At 34.1% G+C, this 18,755-nt stretch overlaps 2 protein-coding genes across 2 annotated transcripts; both read left to right on the forward strand.

Annotated features, from left to right (window-relative positions):
- The first annotated feature begins 1,473 nt into the window (after positions 1-1,473).
- Positions 1,474-9,544, forward strand: LOC133700494 (respiratory burst oxidase homolog protein A-like). Its single transcript, XM_062124036.1, has 14 exons — positions 1,474-2,614; positions 2,847-3,006; positions 3,416-3,464; positions 3,951-4,064; positions 5,177-5,599; positions 6,375-6,761; positions 6,847-6,942; positions 7,078-7,193; positions 7,567-7,734; positions 7,843-8,002; positions 8,110-8,307; positions 8,396-8,524; positions 8,698-8,776; positions 8,864-9,544. The coding sequence occupies exons 1-14, from the start codon at positions 1,957-1,959 to the stop codon at positions 8,971-8,973; spliced, it is 2,847 nt and encodes a 948-aa protein (XP_061980020.1). The 5' UTR covers positions 1,474-1,956; the 3' UTR covers positions 8,974-9,544.
- Positions 9,545-15,421: 5,877 nt separating this feature from the next.
- Positions 15,422-16,338, forward strand: LOC133701381 (uncharacterized). Its single transcript, XM_062125282.1, has one exon. It carries the CDS (start codon positions 15,468-15,470, stop codon positions 16,125-16,127), a length of 660 nt encoding a protein of 219 aa, XP_061981266.1. The 5' UTR covers positions 15,422-15,467; the 3' UTR covers positions 16,128-16,338.
- Positions 16,339-18,755: the final 2,417 nt, after the last annotated feature.

Below are 18,755 nucleotides of genomic sequence, written 5' to 3' on the forward strand. Positions count from 1 at the left end.
TTTCTTTGACTGTCAATATATATATATATATATATATATATATATATATATATATATATATATATATATATATATATAAACATCATTGTAGTATAGCGATACACAGTATAATGATTATTGTTCCACGATGAAACACCGAGTACTTTAGTTTTTTTTAATAATTGATCAATTGCATACACACTTGCATGAGCTAGTCTATTAATTATTGTGGTGTGGCTGGATCATTTTTTTTTCCCGCTTAAGAGTGGATGGTAAACCATCTCCATCTTCACGGCGGATTCGCGATAATAAACTATAAATGAATCTAATAGCACACCTTCTTCTTCTTCTTTTTAATTTTTAATTTTTTTTTATCTAAACGGAGAGATATATTAATTATTATTCATTTGAAATACCATATTTATCCTTCCAGTTGTTAATTAGGTATGCCTCACGTCAAATTTACGAACTAACTAAGATTAATTTTCATGTGAGTGAAACTGTGTGACACTGTAAGATTAATTAAGAGATAATTGTGAGTCGGTAGGCTCGAAATTCAAGCATTATATTGGTTAAAGGTCATGATCACATATAAGAAGATGTTCTACTGTGTACAGAAGAAAGAAAAATTGTGGCCCAGTAGGGTTTTTCACCACTTAGAGGCCATCACACGAATTGTTGCCAACATTTGCCAATCATGTTGAGAATTTTCAAGCTGGCAAAATCTGAAGTTTTGGAGAGGCGAACGGATGGAGGTAATTCCATGCAATTAAATATTTTGCAGAAATTAGAGAGTTATGGTGGGATTGCCGTTCTTACTATCAGCAACATCACAAAAATATATGCTATGGAAAAGACAGGCTACAATTTCCTAAACAATCGAAGACTGGTCTCGTTGTTTGTTTGTTGGATTTTACAGAAAAGCAATATCTTTCCTTCACTTTAGTACGAAGTTGAGTGGAATTTTAAGGGAATGCTTGGGGTATGTAGCTGCGGTTGTGTTTTTAAAATAATTTATTTTTTTTTATTAAAATTTAATATGGTTTATATGTTTTGAATTATTTTGATGTGCTGATGTCAAAAATAATTTTTAAAAAATAAAAAAATATTATTGACATGTATTTTAGCACGAAAAGTTATTTGAAAAATATCTGCAATCACATGAGCAAACACGCTCTAAACCTATTTCACTTGAATCAAGACAGATAACTGCCCTATCAAACTATTATTACCATCAACAAATGAAGAGGATTAAATAGTATTTTCCCAAATTTTAATATATTTTCTCTCAATTATCTTTTATCTTTGACGAACATTCTCAACTAGTACTGTAAGAAAACAAAATTCCCCGGGCTGAGGTGAAGTTGACTCCAAAACGATCCCCGAGATTGAAAGCCTAAAAAACCCACAAACATGGAATATTTATTATTATTATAGCTCCACGGCATCTTTCCTTTTCCTCTTTAATTTCTCCGAGTATAAACGCGTTATGCGAAAAACTAACTCATCACAAAAGCGGAAAAGAAGACTACTACTGCTAGTCTGCTACTAGCTAAGCCACTGCTCGAAGGAGAATGACAGAACCATTGCTAGCTAAGTGGTCACAGAGCACTAAACAAAAAACAATCCTATCTCTGTATATAGATACTCCTTCCCTCCTGCCCCCCTGCATCTCTAGCTAGTCCTTTTTTTACACGCACCCACAAGATTATTAAACCTTTGTCTTTTTCTTGCCTTTTTTGTTCTTCAAAGTTTCTTTGTCCAGAGAGATCTTTTTTTTCCTCCTTAATCTTCTCTCTCTAGAATAGCAGCAGAAAACAAAATAAAACTCCGCGTGTTTATGTCTTTTCCATTAGATCCCCAACGCGTTCTTCGACGACGACTAGAAATACCAACATTTCTTCTTCTCCTCCACTTCCTTAAGACTTCATCACTGATCCTTCCGCATTCTCACCGAAATTCCATTTCACCAAATCAATGAGAGGTTCATTGCCTAAACACGAGCGGCGATGGGCCTCAGACACGGTTCCCGGCAATGCAACGATGAGCGCCGGGACATCACCGGGAACTGAGTCTGGCGAGGAGTTTGTTGAGGTAACACTTGATTTACAAGATGATAACACTATCGTCCTTCGCAGAGTTGAGCCAGCAACATCTACGGTTATCAACATCGATGATGTTTCTTTTACTCCCGGTGGTTCGGTGTCTGCCGGAGCTGTAACTCCGGTCTCAAGATCGCCGACGATCAGGCGGAGTTCATCGAATAAGATTTTGCAATTTTCTCAAGAGTTAAAAGCTGAAGCTGTAGCCAAAGCTAAGCAGTTTTCGCAAGAGTTGAAAGCTGAGTTAAGGAGGTTTTCTTGGACTCATGGACAGGCTGCTCGGGTGTTATCAGCTTCGGGAAATAGCGGCGGCGGTTTTGAGTCAGCTTTAGCTGCTCGTGCTTTGAGAAAGCAGCGAGCGCAGCTGGACCGGAGTCGGTCTGGTGCGCATAAAGCTTTGCGTGGATTGAGATTTATAAGTAATAACAGTACAAAAACAAATGGGGTTGATGCATGGAGTGAAGTTCAAAGCAATTTCGAAAAACTTGCTAAAGATGGTTATCTTTACAGGGCCGATTTTGCACAATGCATTGGTTTGATTCTACTCTTACTCCTATTTTCCTACTGGTTTTAGTAGTTAGCTGTCTCCGCACCACCTTTCATGTTACCGAGTTTAAATTATTATTACTGCTACATTTAGACATTTATAGATAAAAAGAAGAAGAAAAAAAGTAAGCGCAGCCAGAATATTGAAGATTCAGTTGTTAAGTAGTCATTATGTCTTGTAAATTAATTATTGAAATAAATGCTGTTGTGCTTTGAAAGGAATGGAAAATTCGAAGGAATTTGCTGTGGAGCTTTTTGATGCCTTGGGGAGGAGGAGGAGATTGAAGGTGGACAAGATTAGTCGAGATGAGCTTCACGAGTTTTGGTCACAAATTACCGATCAAAGCTTTGATTCTCGACTCCAGATCTTCTTTGATATGTACGCATCGTCGTTACATTTGTTATGGGCTACTATAACTAAACTAAATTAACGACTTCTTTAATTCCCTAATTAATCCGTCACTTTTCTTCTTCTTCTTTTTTGTTCAAAAAAAGAAAAAAAGCTTAACTGCGATCAGGCAAAGCAAGGAAATTGAGTTTATATATACTCCACCGAACAGAGACGATCAGAGGACAAGAGCGTCTTTTCATCTGAGCCCCAATTATTGAAAATGTGATTAAACAACATTGAATTATTTTCTTGGCCCCCTCTGAGATGGCATCTATGAACGAGTCGGCCTAATTTTAAATAGATGAGCAAACCTAATCAAATTAAAGTAGTAGGTTCACTGATTTAGTATTTAAGTTGTTTTAAGTAAACTCTTTTTTGTTGTTATATGTGTTTACAGGGTGGACAAGAACGAAGATGGTAGGATCACCGAAGAAGAAGTGAAAGAGGTATCCAGATTAATTAATAAATCATTAGCTTATCTCTTTCAAAAATCCATTTTATTTTTCTCTCTTGAAGTGTTTAGTTTTAATTTAACGTGCATGAATTAGCCAGCACTCTGTCAGGTCCTCCTTGCAGACATAAAATAAGAGCTGCCCTTTCCAGGGCTAGAGAAATTAAATCCAAAATGACCCCTTGATTATATCAGAACTGTTGCCCTAGCTCTTTAATTGTAAATTAAAATGAGATTCAGCCCTCTATCAATAATCGCTGAGGATTCGGTGACCATAAATTCTTGGAGGATCTAAAACTAACTCCTCCGAACACGAACCCATTTTTTTCTTAATCTCTGACGCAATTCCCATGTCAACAAGCATCTTTAACTTGAAGGGGAAAATGTTTAATACAGGGGGGAGGGGCTTTTGGAGCAAAAGTCTTTACTTTGCGCGATAAATCTGTTTATTAATTTGCATTTTCTTTACATAAATTGGTAGATTATCATGCTAAGTGCTTCTGCAAATAAGTTATCGAGATTAAAAGAACAGGCAGAGGAATATGCAGCTTTAATCATGGAAGAGTTGGACCCTGAAAGACTTGGCTACATCGAGGTGGGTCCTCTTGAGTTTTAATTTCATATATATATATATAACATGCATGCTGGAAACTTTACAGTGATTCTAGAAGGAGTTAGGTGGGCCTAATATAATATTCATCTTTAATATTGTTTCATTTTCATTTCATTAGCTAAATAAATTTGTTTAATCAGAGTCAAATTGATCACTTATCTAGTTTCGGGTCATAATTACAATCTTAATAGGAAAATAATAAAATTAAAGACAGGCACAGCATTTGCATTAGACTTCTTCTTCTTCCAAAGTCCATTGTTAGGCAACAAAGCCTAACAGATTAACTTACCAAATCTTGATGGTTCACAGCGTCGTTGTTGTTGAAACGCGCACGAAGAAAGAATGAGACAAGAAGAGGAGAAAAAAAGTTTATTTATTTTTATTTTTTATTTTTATAGATGGCGTAACTAATTTGGTTAAGTAAGATTATTTATGTTTTCAATGTGTTGTCATTCCTCTAATCTTCAAAATCCAGCAAACCTTGTAGATTTTTGCAAGCCCAATTTCTATCCCTGAACCTTTATCATTTCAAATTATCACCTCTGGTTTGAAGTCAAAGAAATACCTAAAAAAATATTATTCCCTAATTTAAAGTGTCTTGGTGACCAATACTCTTATTCCCAGTAAAACATCATTTTTCATAGAGCATGTTTAAGATATGAAGTAAATATTATTTTTTAAAATATTTTTTACTTGTAAACATATTAAAATAATATTTTTTATCTTTTCAAATTTATTTTTGACATTAACACATTAAAAAAATAAAAATACATTAAAAAAATTATTTTTAATTTTTTTTCAAAATTTAATAGAAAATAGGTTCACCTCGAGCCCCAAACAAGGTTTAATTCCATAATGGATAATTTGAAAATCATTCCTGCCACAGTTGACCTGAGAAACATAGATGGATACCCGAGTGGACTCACGGTGTTTGCCTCGAATAATGCTTGGCCTTCACTCATACATTATGCATTACGCGTGTGGCATTGCGCATCAGTTGACATGATCCATCTTCTCTTGTCCCCTAGTAATGCCATTGCTGATGATTTTGTTGCAATCTTGTTTTTCTTTTTGTTGCTGAAAATGATATAAAGCTATGGCAACTAGAGACACTTCTTCTACAAAAAGACACGTATCTGAACTACAGTCAAGCTCTAAGCTACACAAGCCAAGCCTTGAGCCAAAATCTACAGGGGCTAAGAAAGAGAAGCCCGATAAGGAGAGCGAGCAAGCGATGTGTATACTTTTTTCAGGAGAATTGGAGGAGAATTTGGGTTTTGGCATTATGGGTTATGATAATGATTGGATTATTCACATGGAAATTCTTGCAATACAAGCAGAAAAATGCTTTTCACGTCATGGGTTATTGCCTCCTAACAGCTAAAGGCGCGGCAGAGACATTGAAGTTCAATATGGCTCTAATTCTCTTGCCAGTGTGTAGAAATACTATCACTTGGCTTAGGTCCACAAAGTTGGGTCACTTGGTGCCCTTTGACGACAACATCAACTTTCACAAGGTATACACAAGGTTACCTACCACCTCCTCTTCTTGCCAGTATTGCGTTTTTATTACGTTTACATGCTTTGGGGTCCCCCACGGGAGACTTTTGCTAGAAAGTCAATACATTGGTTGATCTTTAGCCATGAAAATAGAATAATTTGCGAGCACCCAAACAGTGGTCATGAGGGATATTTATTAGATGCGATACGTCAACAGGCAGCAATAGTTGACAACTAATAGGCTTTCATACTCTTCTTTTTTCCCATTAGATAACGTTAATTGTTAACCACAAAAACAAAAGGTGAAGTAAAAAAAAAAACGCATGTTGGACCAAAACAAAAAACAAAACTATTTTAGATGTTTTAGTGGTGGTTTTGAAAAAACAAGACAAGAGCTTTACGAAGGTGAAGTACTCATCTATACATTTATTTCTGGTAAAAATATCATCCTTTAATTTCAAATCCAATAAAAACTAAGTCAGTGAACAATTAAGTGTTTTTTCTTTTATCTAAATCATCATTTAAAAGCCATCCTTACGCTAGCTAAGACCCAAATGCCTGTGTCATATAAAACTGAAGAGCAAATTTATAAGAAGCTCATAACTAGCTAGTCCAAAGCTATTTTACCATTGATGAAAGATATATATAACAATAAATAAATTCAAAGAAGCTTAAATGAGTTTATTGCTGTACAAATTGACACCATCTAATTGCAATGGATTGTCTTAGAAGACATTCATTCATTTACTTACGGTAAATTACTTTGATTTAATATGTCTTACATACATGCAGACCATAGCAGCAGCAATTGTAATCGGGGTGATTCTCCATGCTGGAAACCATCTAGCTTGTGATTTTCCAAGGCTTATAAATTCATCTGATGATTCCTACGAACAGTATCTGATAAATGACTTTGGTGGAAAGAAACCTTCATATGCAAAATTGGTTAGAGGGGCTGAAGGTGTGACTGGAATTCTTATGGTGATCAGCATGGCAATTGCATTTACACTTGCTACGAGATGGTTCAGGAGGAGCCTCATTAAGTTTCCAAAACCCTTTGACAGGCTTACTGGATTCAATGCATTCTGGTATTCACACCACTTGTTCGTCATTGTCTACATCTTGCTTATCATCCATGGTGTATTCTTGTATCTCGTGCATAAATGGTACAAAAAGACGGTATGAATCAGAAATCTTTTCCTTATTAGTTTTAACAGCAGCGAGTGTTTGCGAGAGTAAACTGATGGTGATTTCTTGCTTGCAGACATGGATGTATCTTTCTGTTCCAGTTTTACTATATGCAGGAGAAAGGGCCCTCAGGTTTTTTCGTTCTGGCTTCAATACTGTCAGGCTCCTCAAGGTATAAAATCTTGAAGACCTCGGTTTGATCTTTTTGAAAGAGCCCTATAAAGTACTGGAATACTTCTGTAAAGTTGAAGACCAACTGTACTAGATTTTTGTCTATAATAATATCTTTTTTCTTCCTTACATTCAGGTTGCGATTTATCCTGGAAATGTTCTCACATTGCAAATGTCTAAGCCTCCCCAATTCCGATACAAGAGTGGACAGTATATGTTTGTCCAGTGCCCTGCTGTTTCTCCATTTGAGTGGTAAGTCACTATTAATTTATCAACTCACGTGAAAATACATGTCATTTTCGGTAGTTTACAACACTTTCAGCTGTAGTTCAAAAGATTTTCGGTCGTCAAATACATCCAGGGAAACTGCTAACAAGAAACTTGCTCATCATATGCTTTAAGCTAATGTTATGCTTATTCTCTTTATGAATGCTCGTTTTTCGGAGTGATTAATTTCATTAGCTGATGAAAGGTAGTGAGTTTTTTTTGGCAGGAATCAGTGATTGCTTTCTTAAATTCCGTGATTGTTGATCAATTGATACCACCAATGTGAATTAGTTTCTATGTTCTGATACCTGATTTGCATTGTAACTTAATATGAGCAAGCTTTTATTTTTCCACCCAGGCATCCATTTTCAATCACCTCCGCGCCTGGTGATGACTACCTTAGTGTTCACATTCGGCAGCTAGGTGACTGGACTCAAGAACTAAGAAGGGTATTTTCTGAAGCCTGTGAATGTCCCGTGGCCGGTAAGAGTGGACTTCTCAGGGCTGATGAAACAACAAAGAAAATGTACGGAATATGTCTATACTAATTTCCTTCCCTTTTCTCATTCTATTTTCGCCTTTGGATAGCGTTTTCTGATTATATTGTTTATGTAACATTCTTCTCTAATGACAGTTTGCCGAAGCTCTTAATAGATGGGCCTTATGGTGCACCGGCACAAGATTACCGCAAGTATGATGTGCTGCTGCTTGTTGGTTTGGGAATTGGTGCAACACCTTTCATCAGCATTCTAAAAGATTTGCTTAATAACATTGTCAAAATGGAGGAGCAGGCAGTAAGTGACAAGAAAACTGACTTTAACTTTCCAATCTACAATAAGATGTCTCTTCATCCACGGTAATCTCTTAAATGCGTAGTCACAAGTCTGATTCTTATTCTCAGGATTTGGTCTCGGATATCAGTAGGACATCAGACCTGAGCATTGGAAGTAATGATACTTCATCCTCTAACAAAGTTTCAACGAAACGTAAAAAGGCTGTAAGGACCACCAATGCTTATTTCTATTGGGTAACAAGGGAGCAGGGCTCTTTTGATTGGTTCAAAGGAGTCATGAATGAAGTTGCAGAGCTTGATCAAAGGGTAATTAATGTCCATTTAAGTAAATTAGAAAGATTTCTCCATTTTGCTTCGTTTCCTTGATTGTTGACTTGTCATTGGACTACTCCAGGGTGTGATTGAGATGCATAATTACTTGACCAGTGTGTATGAGGAAGGAGATGCCCGATCAACCCTCATTACCATGGTCCAAGCCCTAAACCATGCGAAAAACGGTGTGGACATTGTCTCTGGCACCAGGGTAAGACCAATCTTTTTGTTTCAGGCTCCTCGTATGTTCATCTTGTGGGTCCTAGGTTATATCAGCAGGAATTTTCCAAAATTTCTGGCACCTTCAAAGAGATATAAGTTACATTCTCAGCAGGCAAGTGACACCATGCAGTTCTACTAACAAATCCCAAACTCTTTCTTTAGGTGCGAACGCATTTTGCAAGGCCTAATTGGAAAAAGGTTCTTTCTAAATTATGTTCCAAGCACTGTAATGCAAGGATAGGTGAGTATTCCTTCCAGCCAACATATTTCTTTTCAATAAAGAAACCCATCATTTTGTTCTAAATATATCACTGTGGTTCTGGAGCAGGCGTGTTTTACTGCGGGGCACCTGTCTTGGCCAAGGAATTAAGCAGGCTCTGCTATGAATTCAATCAAAAAGGTTCCACAAAGTTTGAGTTCCACAAGGAGCATTTCTAAGTGATCAGGGGGGTGGTATACATAGCGTTTACACCTTTTTTTTCTCAGCAAAACTTCCTCTAACACCCCCGATGCAAAATAAGAAGTTCTGCGATAAGACAATGAAGCTTTTGTACAGTGTTGGGCAGAAAAAGGAAAATGGGGGAGTTAAAAAAAAGAAGATAAATAGATATACTGAAATACGTGGTAACATATTAGTAACACCAAGCAGGGCCATAAAAATAATCCTGGCTGGTGAGATTGCTTGAGGTTTCAACGATAAACCTGTGCTAGTTTGGAGGTGGCAAGTGGACGGCATTGCTGAGAGCAAGAGTGGGTTACAGATGCAATGGAGAGGTTGAGATTATTGAGAAATGATATACATAGTTTCATTTTGTCTTTTTTCTTTTATATATATATATATATATATATACACACACATATATAGTTTCATCGAGTGTTAGGACTGCCATTGTAAAAGTAAATGGGGTCCTAACCTTGCTATTAGAAATAGATTTTCTGTTCGTTGAAACCGTAACACTTGATGGTTGAGTTGATAGCATTTGGATTAAGTATCAGTTCTTGTATTCTACTCATTGCTTTTAGTTCTTTGATGTACTTTTCACTACTTTTCTGGAATTGCATCTCCTAACAAAAAGAATGGATGGAGATTAAAATTAAAATAAAAAATAAATTTTATTTTTTATTAAAGGATAAAATTAAAAAAAAGATTAAAAAAATAAGTATCAAAATTAAAATAAAAAATAAAAAATAAAATTTTGAGTGAAAGGGTGAAATTAAAAAGAAGAATCAATTTAACAATTAAAAAAATAAGTATTAAACTGAAAAAATAATATATCATAAATTGATATTAAATAATAAAATTATAAAAAACAAAAAACAAAAAACAAAAAAACAAAAGAAATACCGAAGTTGACATAATAAATAAGAAGATAATTTTAAAATTTTAAATGAGAACGGGGTGTTATAGTACTTAATTAATTTTGTAGCAAAACTATTAAAATGACCTCATACATCTAATTTTATAATACTTTCAACAGTACCAACATATGACTCGCAAAAATCTTAATTTTTTTTTGTAATATATTTCGAAGAATTCTTCGTAATTACACCCCTATTATAAATGGTCTCGCACTGTCTACACATCAGCTTTCAAACCATCCAAATCTAAGTTGTTTCAGGCAGGCTCATTTCTCCTCCTGGGGTAGCAGTTGGGCCCATCTGCGTGTGTAGTCTCCACGATTTTCATATATTCTGGGTTGGATTGGGCTGTAGGCTGTTCTAATCTTGGGCTTTCACCTCGCTCGATCAAAATATTGTCAAGTCTTGGTCCTTTCTTCAAGTAATCTGGGTTTCAAGCGCATAATGAGCTCCGGGCTCTATCAGGCTTTAGAAAGGATCAATATATGATTCTCCCTGGCTACAGGTGTTTTAGAGTTTTAGCAGTATTGTTTTTCATAATGTTTTTTTTGTTTATAAATATATAAAAATAATATTTTTTATTTTTTAAAATTTATTTTTAATACCATCATGTCAAAAATATGTAGAAATAAATATATAATAATTTTGAAAAAAATTGAATTTTAAGCCACAATCCTTTGACTCGACTGCTTGACATAAAGGGTTTTTCTCCTGCATTATTATCATCAAATTTCAATACAAATAAAAAAAATGCGAGAAAGTTTTGTAAAAATTTAGGTATGGGTGGCTTGTTTAAATTTAGTACAGATTTAAGCATAAACTGCTGATAAAAAGAAAGGGTAAAATCTTTGTAAACAAGTTTTTCCTACATTTACATAATGGCGCCTCCACGTCCTAGGACTGCTCCATCGAGGTTGCTAAAAATTCAATACAGCGGACGGCTCCTCTTTTTCATGCTGCTACTGTATAAAAAGGTGATTCAGCACATACGCATAAGATTATAAACCTAAAACAAGAGGTCTAGTTTCCTAAAAACCCGAAGAAAAAATTAACCCTACTACTTCACCCTCTACAAGCTCAGGAAAAATGTCCCAAGGCAACCAAATTGTTCCTTTTAGCACCAGCTAAATCTCATCGGAAAAGCGACGAAGAGTATGCCACGGTACAACCCAAAGCGTTACGGTAAAAAACAAGTGGCAAATGTTTTGCATATTTTCTTGCTTTAATTGTCATCCTGAGTGCAATCAACTTAGTTTTTGCACTAATTGTGATGCCAAGAACTCCTGATGTTATATTATGCTTGGTCGCCGTCGAAAATCCAAGTAATGGTAACAGTAAAGTCCTTCCATCCAACATGACACTAGCTGCTGAGTTTAATAACAAGAACAAAAAGTTCGATCTCTTCAGATTTGAGAATACCAGGGCTAGTGTTCTGTACGAGGGCATGGTGGTTGGTGTCTTGGTGAAGCAAAATTAAGCAACGGAGGATTGAATCAGAGAAATTAACGGGGTGAATATTGTTGTGAATGATAAGTCATCAGATGGGTTAGATTGTCACTTCTATCATAGGTTACAAGCTTGCCTGCAAAACAAGTCATTGTTGATACATGGAACCGTGTGATGCTTAAGTTAATAAATGCATGACGAGTGAAATGTGTGAGGAGCAGGTAGAGTAATGTTGTGTATGAGCTTGAGTTACAGCTTATTTTTTTATGTGGTGACTTGTGATATTTATAAATATAGGAGGTCATATAAGCTTATACGGTGCAGAGAAAAAAATAATTGAAAATATTTGTTTTACCATAAAGTTGAGTAATTGGTTAATGTGTAACGTTTACCACTGGTTAATAGATTGATGCTGGAGAGTAATCCACTGAGGAAAAAATAGTCAGATTAGGAGAGCTGGTGTAGAATTAAGCTGGTTGACAGCGCAACCGAGTTCAATTCCTTTTTTTTTTTTTTTTTCTTTCCTAGTAATATCATATCAAGTTCAATTCAGGATTTAGGGTGCAGAAAGTGTACAAATTTACATATAAATCTTAGTTGTTTTTCCCCTAGTGTACTATTTGTACAATCGTTTTGTTGTTTATAAAAGGTTTGGAGAATATATATACATTTTGGAAGTAAATTAATTAATTAATTGTTTTTTGGTAATTCCATATACTAGGACTGCTTGGCTAAATCTTCAATTTCCTTTTCGCCATAATTCATTCATTCAAATTTCAATGTTTGAGTGAATTTGATATGCTGGCATATTCTCAGATACTAAGCTGGAATATAAATCAAAGGGGCACAAAATATTCATCCATAAAAGGATCAAAGGAGAGACGGCATTCTGAAATATATCTTGAACTTGTTTTCATTGAATACATGTTATAATATGATAAGATGTAACATGATGATTTGAAAGCAATTTTTTTCTTGCTTTGATTCTACCTTGAAAGTCAGTCAAAGTCTGTGACACTTTTCTATTCTACTGAATGAAATTTCTATCAATGAATTCTTTGATGTACAATATTATAATAAAAGCTAAATAATACGAGGAATGGTTATAGATTATAGATTAAGAGATTACTGTATATTATAATAGTGATTTCACTTTTAATTTTTTATTTTTTTCATGCAATGTTTCTTTGGTTTTCTTTTTCTTTCCCGGTAAATAGATGGCAGACGCATCATTAAGAAGGCGCGTGTGAAGCTTTCCAATGATCAAATCTGGTAATCTATTATCTCACTGGATGCGCAGTTGTACCTTCTTTCACATGGTGTGGCGCGTGTAGACAAATAATGATTGGATTGCCGTCGGTAATCGATTGTTTACGTTTTTTCTTTCTTTTCTCTCTCGTGACAACTGAAGTGCGCGATTATTCTTTTTGTTTGTTTTTTTTGTCAAATCAGGCATATTTGTCATACCCAAGCGTCTGTCAATCATGTCAGACCCGTGCGCCAGGTTCCAAGAACTTCATATTTTTTAAAAGCATGATTGAACTGCGAAAACAAACATTGTCTCATTCAAGCAGGATTTTTCATTTATATGAAGTAGAACTTAACTATTTTTCAAAAACAAATTCTTTTTTATTTGTGCACCATATTTTATAAATTTGTTATATTTGAAGAGAAAAGAATGAAAAGAAAAAAATTGAGCTCTAAATGATTTATTTCAAGTTTTCAAAAATAAACTTTTCTTTTTTATATGCATTGCGAATGAAAATATTAATTTTATGTTTCCATCCAAGTGTTTGACAGTTTTTTAAAGGGTTCGTGTTTTTTTAAATTTGAGATGTTGCATGATCTAATTGCCAAAGTTTGTTACAAGAAAAGTTTATTCTACATTATAACTATTAGTATATACGAAAATCTGAAATATATGATCATAAGAGAAAACTTTTGAATTTTTTAATTGATACATTATGTTGTAGGAAAAGAAAATATTGTATATTTAAAAGATTTATTGTCCTTTTGAATTTCTTAATTTGTGCAATTTTATAAATGATTTCTTCACTAAAATTAGGGATTAATAAAGAAAAAATGAGTGAGTGTGTGACAACAATGCCAGACCCACACTTGAGTCTGGCAACCATACCAGCACAAACACCTTGGCTTTGGTAGGCGTTTGGATTTGGCTAGGTTGCCAGACCCCAACGCTTTGGGTCTGGCATTCAAAAAAAGACGCATGGTTTCGGTATGGTTGCCAGACCTAGACACTTAGGTCAAAAATAAAATTAAAAATATTAAAAAATAACAGTACAAAAGCGAACCCAAATCTATATTTTGAAATTTTAAGGATTAATTAACTAGTTTTATTGAACTAGAGAAGAAGGAATAAGTTATAATTAACGTTCTCAAGCTTATTTTTTGTTGTTTAAGCATAGTTATTAGACCTAGTCAGCACATCAAGTCAACCCAAGACTTGAGTGACCCAACAAAACCCGGTAGAGATCTTTTTTTTTTAAATGTGTTTTTTCCCCTTTTTTTCATCTTTTTCAGTTGGTTACTAACTCATATCAAAGTTCATTATATAAATACTAGAATAATATTTTATTTTTTCATTGTGAAATTTAAAACCCATTAATATATATATAGTCTATGTTCACAAGAAAAAAAATTTGTGTTTTTTTAGTGAGATAAAAAATATTTTTGTTTAAATACTTCAATTTAGTGGACATTTGTTTACGCGGTTGCGGTTGCTTTTAAAGCAAACCGTAAATTTTAAATATTTGGTAACGAAGAACCACAATATACTATTCATGTGGGACCATTTTAAAGTTGGTTAAAACCGCAGGTTTGCGGAAAGCAGCTCTCTACTGCTTTCCGCAAACCTGTGGACGCATTGGAGAGTTTCACTCTCCACTATTCTGGCTACTATTCCGGCCAGACCGAGTCCGGTCCAAAGTTAAATGCATTGAACCGGGTTTGCCCGGTTAAAAAAATTCAATTTTTATTTTTTTTAATTGTGTTTTATTCAAAAATTAGAAAGAGATCGCTTGATGACATAGTATTTGTAGAATTTGATCGCAATCCCAATTTTGTTCTTACTAGGTCCGACCATTTGCAGAATTTGACCGCAATCCAAATTTTATTCTTGGTGATATTTTATCTGATGTTGTTGCGCGCTTAAGAAACTAAGAAAAATATAGTCCTTGTTGGATAGATTTTGTATGTGATAACATTGCATATAATTTAATGGAACAATAAAAATATTTGATATCAATATTATTTATTTCATGATATAATAACAGTAGTTAAATTTATAATATTTAAATTAAAAATCATCAATATATATATATATAACCTCAATTTGAAAAGTATTCTTTTAACTAAACACATTAAACTACAGTTTTAACCAAACATATATTTTTCCAAACCAACCTCAACTAAATGTATTTTTTATAAAAAAATATTTTTTTTCAAACCACAACCACAACAGCTACCGCAGTACCAAACATACTAACAGGATAAGATAAATCTTTTCAATGTGAGATAAAAAAACCCTTTTGAAATTATATTTTAGTTTATATCTATATGGATTGTTTCTTAATTTTTCATATGAAATATTAAAATCTCAAATATTTTTTTTAATTTATCCAGGTTGACCCATACCAGGCCAGGTCCAAAAAAATATTAGATCCGCGACTGGGTCTGGCAATCTTGTTTGAGTCTGACATGATTATCAGACTTAAGGCGCATAAGTCTAGTATAATTATCATACCCATGACACTTGAGTCTAGCAAAGAGTTGAGTGGAGGTTTAAAAATTAACTTAATTAATTTTAATAACACTATTAAAATATTTTTTATATTTTTTATATTTTTTTAAATATTATTGATCTGCTTATATTTAAAAAAAATTAATATTCAACAGCTGAAAAGCGAATGTCAATATATTAATAATTACTAAATTCTATGTTTTCAAAGTCAAGAGACGTGCATCCCTCGCAAACGCGCAGAGGACCAATTGTATGCTTGACTGTATACTCATTGACTAGTACTTGTCAAACAACATGGACAAAACAAAATATAAAAGATTGTAATAATAAAAAAAAAAATCGAACCATTCCCTTCTTGAGTTTGGTCATGGCTGAGACAGAGCAGGTCAAGCCCTTAGCCCCGGCAGCATTCCAGATCCGCAGTGATGAAGAAGCAACAATGCCTGTGCAATTGAAAACTCGCCGACGAAATTGCATCAACTGCTGTGGCTGCATCACTGCGATGTTATTAATTGTTGCCGTGACTATTTTAGTTTTAGTCCTTACAGTTTTTCATGTTAAGGACCCTGTGATCAAGATGAACAGGGTATTCGTGCAACGCCTTGAGCTTGCTAATGGGGCTCTTCGAACAGATGTGAACGTGACACTTCTTGCTGACGTCTCCGTGAAAAATCCTAACGCGGCCTCGTTCAAGTTCGAAAAAGGCACAACGACTATTTACTATGATGGCGCGGTGGTTGGCGAGGCTAATACTCCGCCAGGGATGGCCAAGGCGAGGCGGACTCTACATATGAATGTCACAGTGGATCTAATTCCTGCCAAATTATTGGCTGTTCCACGCTTCATCAGTGACATACGTTCAGCGGGAGCATTGAATATGACCAGCAGTACAATAATTAGTGGAAAGGTGAGGATACTCCATGCTTTCAAGAAATATATTGCGGTGGGAGTAAATTGCACTGTGACATATAATCTTGCAAGTCGGGAAATTCACGGTGGCAACTGCAAACCTCATCTTAGTATCTAAGCGGTAGTGGAAAGCAAACTATAATGTAGCTTTCACATTTTTCTGCTTAATTTTTTCTTGTCGTAGCTTTTCTGCTATACGTATATTGATGGATTGCTAATATACTCTTCATATGTACAAGATTTTAGCATTATAGATTGATGTATGATAAATCTCTACACGTGATTTTTTTCCCCTTAAGATTATATATGAATGTGTAGTTGAAAAGCAAGGATTGCTCCAGATAGATTACTTGCATGCACTAAATCAAGTCTTTGGTTAATCACAAGCCTAATAGAATGAGTTGTTCATCAGTCTACAAAAGGGACGAATTTTAGCCCTGACATGATGAAAATAGCCGTTGGTGTTTAGACCATGGTTTTTGGATCGGGAAAGTAGACATGGGAAGAAATCCATCTCCAATTCCCAGAATTTGCAATTACCAAAACAAATGTTCTGTAGAACAATGTAAATATAAATGCATTCTAAATTAAAAATGAAGTCCATCAGTACCAACATATTGAAAGTCCTAAGAGGAAACTTCGTGCTTGGAGACAACAACCAGAAGATGACTTCCAAGTGCAGTTCATCGGATGAGGCCATTGGTTTGGAAGTCATCAAGTCAACATCTATTATCAAAATTCAAGCTCTTTTTGAGTTTGAAACTTGGATTAGTAGTTGCTCAGTTGCTTTCGTGCGGTATGTGGAAATTTCTATGATTTTGCCTATTGGAATGTTGCCAAATTCCATCAGTGTTTGAATATTGGGCAGACTTCACTCGCAAACGACATGAAAGAATACTCAAGACTTAAGATTACGTTTGTTTTCCGCTAGCTTTCACATAAGCGGTGAAATAAACACATCAATATATTTAGTAATAAAGAAAATTATATTTAATGTAATGAAATCCACTAAAAATTTAAGTTTGCAAAACAGTTTTTATATACAGTAATTTTTACATACTTTTTTAACTAAATTTTATAAATATTCTCTCATTTCATTCAAATATTTTATACATGTTTTTTTGCTATATATAAATTTTAACCACAGTTTTTACTAAATATTTATCTAAATACAACTAATTATAATTTAAAATTTATTTTTAAAATTTATTTTTTTCAAATTACAATCATAAAAACTATCTCAAAAACAAACACACATAAAATCTGCGTGGAATTTTGGTGTAATCAACGTAAAAAGAGGAAGTTCTGTTTTATTTTACTGAAGTCAAGATATATGCACATTCATTTACGAAGAGTTGTGGTAAATCATCGGTACTTTAAACTATCTCCAGAGAAGATAATGTTGATGATGAGATTATTGCACGCTTTTGATTTATCAAAAATACCCGCTCTAAATTTGTCTCGGTAAAAAAATACGTAATTTGAATTGGTTAAAAGATTTTACTAGTCCCTCTATTATTATTTTTTATTTATTTATTTATTTATTACTAATGGGAACCTTCTACTTTTGAAATTATTGTTTGATCGGAAATTCGGGTTTTATTTAAATCACCTTTGCATCCCCCACCATATGACACTTGGCTAAAAAAAAAAACTGGAATGGATGTCATGATATGGTAGGATGCAACATGATGATTTAAGGATAATCTGCATTTTCAATCAGATATATATATAACAGGTTTGGTAAGGTTTAGGAACGAATCAGAAACAGGTTTAAACTTTGATTCGGTTTTTCCTTTATTTCAAACTAGTCTATATATTATTTTAATTAGGGTTTTTTGGGCTTTTTCTTTTTAATTTTATAATGTACTTGTGTTATTTTTACAATTTTTATAGCTTTTCAAGGATTCTTTTGAACTTTTTTAAAACGGGCCTGGTTGTTCTTACCAAGGCCAGGCTTTTTAAAGCCATAAATGTTTCTATTTAAAGGCATATAAATAATTCTTTGCAAGTTGGTAGTATACAAAGGAGATGATACAACTCAATCTCATTATAATTTCAGAGCCCAGCACAGAGGGTATTTAGAGGAGATGCAAATTTACCACAAATATATATAGCGTGGGCCGTGGGGGTATTCAAAGGAGATGCACGGAGAGAATTTGCGGTGGATTATAATAGTAAAATAAATGTTGTTTTTTTTCTTCATCAAATCAGATGCGCTCAGGGTATTTTTGTATTTTTATTATTCTTAGCACAGTAAATTCATGAAATTAACCTATATCCCTTAATTGATTTTTGCTTGATTTAGGAGCAATTTTGTATTTTCACGTGGATTTAATGTAATTAAAATATATATAAAAAAGAATATAATAGGTGGATGGGAGATGCTATTGTGTTCTGACAACGAGCGCGACTTCATAAGATGGTGAAGAAATTTTTTCTATCATGTTATTGGATTCATCACGGTGTCTTCTTTCACCCTAGACGGCCCGTATTAAATTTAGATTGGTGGGATCCATATTTTTTTTTTTATTATCTTTTCTCTCTCATGCTTCGAGATTCGCACATGTCATTTAAAATTTCAAGGCCGTCCTATCGGCTAGGTATATTTGGGTATCGATCCTTATTTTTTTTATTTGTTAATTTTTATCCTTTTTTTTGTAAGTTTTTTTTTCAATTGCATCCTTCAATCTAGATTTTTTATTTTTTAAAATTCAATGCTACTCTTTTTTTCTTTATTTTTTCT

This window comes from Populus nigra, chromosome 8, assembly GCF_951802175.1.
Source record: "Populus nigra chromosome 8, ddPopNigr1.1, whole genome shotgun sequence".
NCBI lineage: Eukaryota > Viridiplantae > Streptophyta > Magnoliopsida > Malpighiales > Salicaceae > Populus > Populus nigra.

What these genes read in the sequence shown, in the direction of transcription:
- LOC133700494 (XM_062124036.1), top strand. Translation starts at nt 1,957, where the DNA reads ATGAGAGGTTCATTGCCTAAACACGAGCGGCGATGGGCCTCAGACACG. An exon ending in CTCCAGATCTTCTTTGATAT is followed by an intron (nt 3,007 to 3,415) that starts GTACGCATCGTC and finishes ATGTGTTTACAG; the next exon opens with GGTGGACAAGAACGAAGATG. An exon ending in AAAGACTTGGCTACATCGAG is followed by an intron (nt 4,065 to 5,176) that starts GTGGGTCCTCTT and finishes AATGATATAAAG; the next exon opens with CTATGGCAACTAGAGACACT.
- LOC133701381 (XM_062125282.1), top strand. Translation starts at nt 15,468, where the DNA reads ATGGCTGAGACAGAGCAGGTCAAGCCCTTAGCCCCGGCAGCATTCCAG.